The sequence below is a fragment of the Podarcis gaigeae genome (assembly GCF_964106915.1).
Source record: "Podarcis gaigeae genome assembly, chromosome: 2".
Lineage (NCBI taxonomy): Eukaryota > Metazoa > Chordata > Lepidosauria > Squamata > Lacertidae > Podarcis > Podarcis gaigeae.
The window spans coordinates 111,239,733-111,248,215 of NC_139679.1; the positions used below are offsets into that span (position 1 = coordinate 111,239,733).

The 8,483-nt window shown below is 43.9% G+C and overlaps 1 protein-coding gene across 1 annotated transcript in view; it reads right to left on the reverse strand.

The window, feature by feature from the left end:
• Positions 1-6,045, reverse strand: part of LOC310837973 (C-type lectin domain family 2 member D-like) — a 99,520-nt gene extending 93,475 nt beyond the window's left edge. Inside the window, exon 1 of the mRNA XM_083725251.1 lies at positions 5,248-6,045. Coding sequence (XP_083581377.1) covers positions 5,248-5,278 — 31 coding nt within the window. The 5' untranslated portion in view covers positions 5,279-6,045. The remainder of the gene's footprint in view (positions 1-5,247) is intronic.
• Between the last annotated feature and the right edge of the window lie 2,438 nt (positions 6,046-8,483).

Sequence of the window (8,483 nt, forward strand, 5' to 3'; positions counted from 1 at the left end):
GTTTAAGGTGCTGGTTTTAACCTTTAAAGTCCTATACAGCCTAGGACCCTCGTACCTACGGGACCACCTCCATAGGCGCCGACTCCATGGGGCCTGAGGGGGCCCGAGCCCCCTCAAAAATTCGTTTGGGGGGGCTCTGCCCCCCCAATAATTTGAGAAAATTATTAGTTATATTATGCTTTGTAAAATCACAAAATTATGTTGGTATTTTTTATTTTCCTTGTTTGACGATAGTTAGCTTTTAAAATACATTCAGTAATGAGTTAAAACAAAGCCACTCCCGATCTAGAGAGGGGGTGGGGTTGCGGGCTCTCGACCCATCAACAATCTCGCGGGGCTGGCGTCAGCCCCACGAGAAGCGGGGATTCCCCCTAGCTCATTAATATTCACCGCCCACGGCGGCAGCCAATCGGCTGCCGCAAAGGGCGGGCCCTCACAGGTTCACTTAAGGTCGGGGCAGCCCGGGGCTTGCCCCTTTCGTTCCCCCAGCAGCAGCAGTTTGGAGGTCTTGGGCCCCCCCAATATTTTTTATAAGTCGGTATGGGCCCCCGCCCCCCCAATATTTTTTATAAGTCGGCGCCCCTGACCACCTCTCCTGGTATGTCCCACAGAGAAACTTACGGTCTTCAAATAAAAACATCTTGAAGGTCCCAGGCCACAGAGAGGTTAGGCTGGCCTCAACTAGAGCCAGGGCTTTTTCGGCTGTGGCTCTGATCTGGTAGAACACTCTGTTACAAGAGACTAGGGCCCTGCGGGACTTGATATCTTTCCACAGGGCCTGCAAGACAGAGCTGTTCCACCAGGCCTTTGGCCAGGGCACAGCCTGACTCCCTCCCTCGGCAATCTTTGTGGAGCTCTGGCCCAATGGTTGCCAGTGGTTTGTTTTGAATTAATTTTATAATGAATGATTTTAGAGCGTTGTGTTGTACTGTTGTACTGTTTTTATTGTTGTTAGCCGCCCTGAGTCCGGCTTTGGCTGGGGAGGGCGGGATATAAATATTTTTTATATATATTATTATTATTATTATTATTATTATTATTATCATCTTCACTGGCTCCCCGTACATTTCCGAGCACAAATCAAAGTGTTGGCTCTGACTTTTAAAGCCCTAAACGGTCTCTGCCCAGTATACCCAAAGTGCATCTCCACCCCCAGCATTCTGCCCGGACACTGAGGTCCAGCTCCGAGGGCCTTCTGGTGGTTCCCTCACTGCAAGAAGTGAGGTTACAGGGAACCAGGCAGAGGGCCTTCTCGATAGTGGCACCCGCCTGTGGAATGCCCTCCCATCAGATGTCAAAGTGATAAACAACTACATGACATTCAGAAGACATTTTAAGGCAGCCCTGTTTAGGGAAGTTTTTAAGGATTGATGTTTTTATTACGTTTTTAGATATGTTGTAAGCCACTCAGAGTGGCTAGGGAAACCCAGCCAGATGGGCAGGGTATAAATAATAAAATTATTATTATTAGTCTGAAAATAACATTCCCTTCACTTTGCATGATGTTTGCAACCCCCTTTTTTATCTCCAGGTTGAGACCTGGAATTTTTATTTGGATTGGAAAAGCTGACAAGAAATAGTAATGCATTTAACATTAATAAGATGACAGAAGTTTCCTTTCCTTCCAGTAGCACCTTAAAGACCAACTAAGTTAGTTCTTGGTATGAGCTTTTGTGTGCATGCACATTTCTTCAGATACACTGAAACAGAAGTTTCCAGACCCTTCTATATAGTGAGAAGGTGGAAGGGTCTGGAAAAATCTGTTTCAGTGTATCTGAAGAAGTGTGCATGCACACAAAAGCTCATACCAAGAACTAACTTAGTTGGTCTTTAAGGTGCTACTGGAAGGAATTTTTTTGTTTGTTTGTTTTGACTATGGCAGACCAACACGGCTACCTATCTGTAACTAGAAGTTTCCTTTGCAATAGATGTTTTGAGATGGTCCAGCAGGCTTCTAAACAGAGGATTTTTAGAGTTCAAGGTGGCTCTTGTGTCCAAACAACTGCATGGTTCCCCACCTCTCAGTCATGTTTTAATCCAGCAAGAGCCAGTGAAGGAGGTCAACAACACAGGAAGCTCCAAGTGAGCAAATTCCTCTAACAGAGGCTGGACATGCACCAAAATGTCTCTCCCCCCTAATGTTTACAAACATTTTAGCCAGAAAAACAAGGTCTTTACAAATCTACTGTACTTCCCCCTTGACTTCCCTCCCCTCCTTTTTTGAGATTATTATTATTATTATTATTAGGGCCCTCATATCTATGGGGTCCGCCTCTCCTGGTATGCCCTGCAGAGGACCTTAAGGTCTATGAATAACTATAGTTTAGAGGTCCCAGGCCCTAAGGAAGTCAGACTATCCTCCGCCCGGGCCAGGGCCTTCTCAGTGATGGCTCCGAACTGGTGGAATGCTCTGTCCCATGAGACCAGGGCCCTTCAGGATTTAACCTTCTTCCATCGGGCCTGCAAGACAGAGCTATTCCACCTGCCCTTTAATTGAATTCAGCCTGATCTTTCATTTCCCTTCTCTTCTCTTCCCTCCCCCTCCCCCTTTATGAAGATCACCCGCTCTGAGACCCCACAGCTAATTCTCCCCTGGCCTCCTTGCCAATTCAGCCAGCTAGCCCTGGGGATTATCTGATTGATTTTTGATTTTTGAATTTCATTGTTGTTCATGTTTTTATACTGTATTTTATGCTGCTTTTATAATTAAGTGTTTTAAAGTGTTTTAAATTTGTTGTTAGCCACCCTGAGCCCAGTTTTTGAACCGGGAAGGGCAGGATATAAATAAAATTTATTATTGTTATTATTATTGTTCTTCTTCTTCTTCTTCTTCTTCTTCTTATTATTAAATCAATAAGTAACCATACATAAATAATCATAAAAATGTGCACCCCACCACTGAGACCATTCCATTATAACTCTCCAGCCTCCCAGAATTTTGACAGCTCTTGTGTTAGTTTAACCCCTTTCCGTTTTAACAATATAAGTTCTACGAACACCCTCCATATCTCTTCAAAATCATTTCTGACGTTTGCATTTCTGAGGTTCCAGACAATGAAAACTAAAATTCTGGATGTTGGATACAAAAATATTCCTAGAGGACAGTGATTTGGCATCGCCTGATGTGATTCAGTTGGAAATAACACTATATGTAAGCTGTATGAAAACCCAAGGGCTAAATACTCAAAGAAATCCATTTGCTCATCTGTCACCCTCAAGTATCTGCTGTCTTGCTCAGTCAAACCGCTCAATACAAGCTCTATTTATTATGAGGATTTTATCACATCTATTTTAACATGCTTCTAAGATTGTTTGTTCACCTCTTCCCTTTTCTGCTTTTTGGCTGTAGCCAAAGTGACCAATAACATTTGTTAGCATAATTTGTTCCAATTGTTTTTAATACGAAATTTTAACTTGTGGTAAGCTGCCCTGGGATCTATTGGTGAAGGGTGACCAGTGCCAGATTTATGTACAGTGGTACCCCGGGTTACATAAGCTTCAGGTTACAGACGCTTCAGGTTACAGACTCCGCTAACCCAGAAATAGTACCTCGCGTTAAGAACTTTGCTTCAGGATGAGAACAAAAACTGTGCTCCGGTGGAGCAGTGGCAGTAGGAGGCCCCATTAGCTAAAGTGGTGCTTCAGGTTAAAAACAGTTTCAGGTTAAGAACAGACCTCCAGAACGAATTAAGTTCTTAACCCAAGGTACCACTGTATAAGCAAAAGAAGCTACAGTTTAGGGCCCCACTCTCTTGGGGGCCCCCAAAAAATTAAAGGAAAAAAGACCCTGGATGTACATTTCCAAAATATAAGATAAAAAACAAATAAAATAAAACCTACATACAGCAACAGTGTTTTGTGCTGTGTAGGTGCCTATGATGTCCATATTTTGTTATGTGCAAATGGCTTTAGATACCTATTGGCTCCATAAATTACCATACAGCATATTTTCAACAGCAAAAAACACACCAAAAAAACAAACAAACCAAAAAAACAAAACAAACCAGCGACAATTTGTTGTTGACAAAGGACAGCTGGACATATAAAGGGCCCCATTACTTTCAGTAGCTTAGGGCCTCATCAAACCTAAATCCAGCCCTGAGGGTGGCTAATAATAATATTAATAACATATAATTAATAATGGTTTTCTTTTTCAATATAGAGAACGTAATATAAAGGTTGTATGTTTGTTCAAGTAAAAACCAACCAACCCGACTTCACTGGTTTATTTTCTACAGTTCCTGTTCTGCAACGAACTCCGATACTGCATGTGGCCCTGCAGCAAGGGAAATGTCCCTCCTCCTGCTGCTGTTTTTCCCCACCCGCAGAAAACAACAACCAAAAAATCTCTCCGATAACTCCAGGAAGCAGGGCTACTTCCTGCTGCAGGAAGCTCTTGGAGAAGTTTGAAAGAACAGCAACAATAATCTCAGCACTGATTTGCTTCCCCCCTCCCCTTCTCAACAACACGAGTCCTGGGTGCTGCAAGCTGAAGATGAACATCAGTTGGAGAAGGCTAGGAGAGAGAGGAATTAATTTATGGGAAGATTATTCATACACACACATACTCTCTCCCTTCCTCCGCTCAGAGCATTAAGCGCCCCAAACGTTTATTTGCTTAATTACAGGTCTTTGCACAAATCTGCTCCTGGTGAGGAGCGCGCAGCACAGAATATGTGGCAACAGAGGTCACCCATCGACATGTCATCTCTAGCGAGGGCTGGATGCAGACCCTACTTGAATTCCTGAAGAGTCACTGCCTGTCAGTACAGTGGTACCTCAGGTTGCAGACGCTTCAGGTTACATACGCTTCAGGTTACAGACTCCACTAACCCAGAAATAGTACCTCGGGTTAAGAACTTTGCTTCAGACTGAGAACAGAAAACGTGGTCCCACAGTGCGGCGGCAGCAGGAGGCCCCATTAGCTAAAGTGGTGCTTCAGGTTAAGAACAGTTTCGGTTTAAGAACGGACCTCCAGAACGAATTAAGTTCTTAACCCGAGGTACCACTGTACTTAGTCCTGAGCTGGAGGAACCAACTGTCTGGCATAGTCATAAGGAGGCTCCTTATCTTCCTAAAAGGGCTTCCACGGTGGCTGCAGGCGTACAATGCACAACTGTCCCTTATTTCTGCAGTTGTCAGAAATGCAGATGAGAGAAAGAAAAGGTACAGGCTGGCATTTTGAGAAGGACGACGGCCCCTGAGAAAAGCGCTCAAGAGCCAAGCCCACAATAAACTCCCTCTTACCTCCAAAAAGCAAAGTCCCCCTTCTTGGCATCCCTTGCGCTGTTCTGGTTGCCACAGCGTATTGTCCAGTTTCTCCTAGAGAAGGGAGGAGAGTCTGCGAGATGGGGAAGGTCAGGGAGCCTGCCTCGCTTATCCTTTTCCGGAGAGTCTTTGATGCCTGCTCACCTTGCAGCTCTTGAGTCCTGTCCACCGAGGAGCTGAAGCTGGGTCCAGCCTGGACAGACAAGTGGATGCAGTGATAGGAAATGGTAGGGGTGTGTGTGTCTTCCTGGTGGCACAGCACTGCTCAGAATCATCCCCATGAACTTCACCCGGTGGCGTCTGGTGCCCATCTTCGCTTTCTCCCTCTGGCTGCCTCTTCTGGATCACTCTGGGCTTTCTCTCTTCTTTGGAGCCTCTCCAGTTTTGTTGGACAAGTTCCTCATTCGCCAAGCTGGCCTGGATTGTCTGTCAGGACAAGAGGCCCCAGTGATCAAGCTCTCTCTTGACCACTGCTGTCCCAGAAAGGTGTGATGCAGTCCCCCCAGGAGGCAGTCTTCTCACCCACAGCTTAACAGCATCACAAACAGGTCAAGCTGGCAGCTAGACCAAGGGAGATACTTGCTGAAATCCCGAACCATTTCTGCTAGCAGATATCCGACTGCGATAGTTCAAGGACTCCAGTTATACTTTCCTTTCTCTGATACATTTCCTGCTTTTGTCCACCCCTTGGCAGGAGGAGCTAGGAGGGATTTGCCAGCGGTTAGGGAAGGAACTGGTTTCCTGCTGACAGGCAGCGAGCAAAGCGTAACACAGAGACTGGTTCATTTCCATAGCTGTCAACGTTTCCCTTTTCTAAAGGGAAATTCCCTTATTCCGAATAGGATTCCTCGCAAGAAAAGTTGACAGCTATGCTCATTTCTCAAATGCAACTCTCTCTTTTTTAAAAAATAAATTTTTATTACGATTTTAAAGGTTACAAAAAGAAAAAAATAACAGTCAAAGAAGAAAAAGAAAAAAACAATACATCATCAAAAAACAGAAAAAATAAAACAGAAATAAAAAAACAAGTCAAACCTTTAACTCACTTATTTACATTCACTTATTTCCTTGACTTCCTCACGCCTCCCATTTTTGTATTCTAATTCAATTAAATATTCCAGCAAATCCTTCCAACTTTGTTTTTATCCTAATAATTTATCTTAACATATTATAATTTTACCTTCTCTCTTTCACCAATTCATTTTTACTTAATCCTTTATATCCTTTCTGCTAAAACCACATACTCAAATGCAACTCTCCTTGGCGCTCTTTGACTGGATGGGCACACTTCAGCGGCGTGGTTCATTACCCAAAGAACGTATCAGTTCAACGAAAATAAGGGAGCATTTATTCTGAAAGGCGCGGTAGATGTTCCCTGCTTCAAACGCAACTCCCCACCAGCAGTCTTCTTCTCCGCCCGCCTCTATAAACCTCCCAGAGGATTTCCCTTCAAAATGTAGCGAATCTCTTAAAGGTATATCGCCATGTCATAAGAAATTACAAACCACACCTCTGCCTCACACTAGGGTTTCACTTAAATAAAGCAGCCCGGCCCCAACACGTGCGCAACGCCCCACGAAAGGGTAAACGATATTCTTTATGATAAAGGTCGGAGAAGCTGAGTCTGCAAAACACGCCTATTTCCACATACGGTGCTGGCAATGGAACGTTGAAACGAAGAGACACAGAGCCCTGTCACTCAAGCAGCAGGGGGCCCCGTAAAACAGCGGGACTCCAATTACCAGCGCAAGCCTCTTATTAAAGTTCTCAAATAAAGGAAAACAGCACTCCAGCTTCTGCTTTCATCAAAATAAAAGTTTTATTTCCACCTCTCTGCACAAATGTCCCCAAGGAAGACAAATAACACTCTATCAATGTATCGATAGACTTGGATGTATCAATACGCTTGAATGTATCCTATCTGTATCTTGAAATCAACATATTGTTTCACCGATAACGTCGTTGTTACTGTATCTTCCTTTCCCAGCACCTGGAGGAAATAATAGTTGTTATTATTATTATTACAGTGGTACCTCGGGTTAAGTACTTAATTCGTTCCGAAGGTCTGTTCTCAACCTGAAATTGTTCTTAACCTGAGGTACCACTTTAGCTAATGGGGCCTCCTGCTGCCGACGTGCTGCCGGAGCACAATTTCTGTTCTCATCCTGAAGTGTATGTAACCTGAAGGGTATGTAACCTGAGGTACCACTGTATTATTATTATTATTATTATTATTATTATTATTATTATTATTATTTATACCCTACCCATCTGGCTGGGTTTCCCCAGCCACACTGGAGGGCTTACAGAATGTATAAAACATAACAAAGCACCAAACATTAAAAACTTCCCGATACAGGGCTTCCTTCAGATGTCTTCTAAAAGTTGTATAGTTCTTTATTTCCTTGCCCTCTGCCTGGTTCCCTGTAACTTCGCTTCTTGCAGTGAGGGAACCAGCAGAAGGCCCTTGGAGGAGGACTTCAGTGTCCAGGCTGAGTGATGGAGGTGGAGATGCTCCTTCAGGTATACTGGGCCAAGGCCCAGTACAAACACAGGTTATAATGGAAACCTAATCTCTCTAAATATGTCAATGTAAAGCTATTCCCAATCTCTCCCACCCATTCCGATAAGTAACCAGTCTTCTGTTGTCATAGAATCATAAAATTGTGGCATTGGAAGGGACACCAAGGGTCCTCTAGTCCAACCCCAATCCAACCTCTTCTGATGTGTACATGATGTAGTTCTGACACTAAGGGAAGTTGGGTATCGCAAAGATGACACTGTAACCAAATGTATAAAAATTGTAACCTGCCATTGCTTGGGATTCTCTGGCTCTCTGGCTATTTAGAAGGGAGACCCTGTTGCAACAGTATCACAATAAAGATCAGGCTTACTGATCCACCTGACTTAGTCTCAGGCTCTCTTTAATTCCCTGACCGATTGAGGACTCTTGAAAATTTATGTGGGTCTTTCAGACCTGGGGAGAATTTGCATTGTCTTGAATTCTCTCTGATATTTCAACCACAACAGGCATTCATTCTTCCCAGGGAACTCTAGGAACTGTAGTTTTTCAGGGTGGGGGTGAGGCTAGTGACCAACAGAATTATTGAGGTCCCACTAAACTACAATTCCTATAATACTATTGTGAATTTGGAGAGTTACTTTGCATGATGCCTGAGTCCCTTGTAACTCCTGGTGTCCTGGGTCCAGGAAGG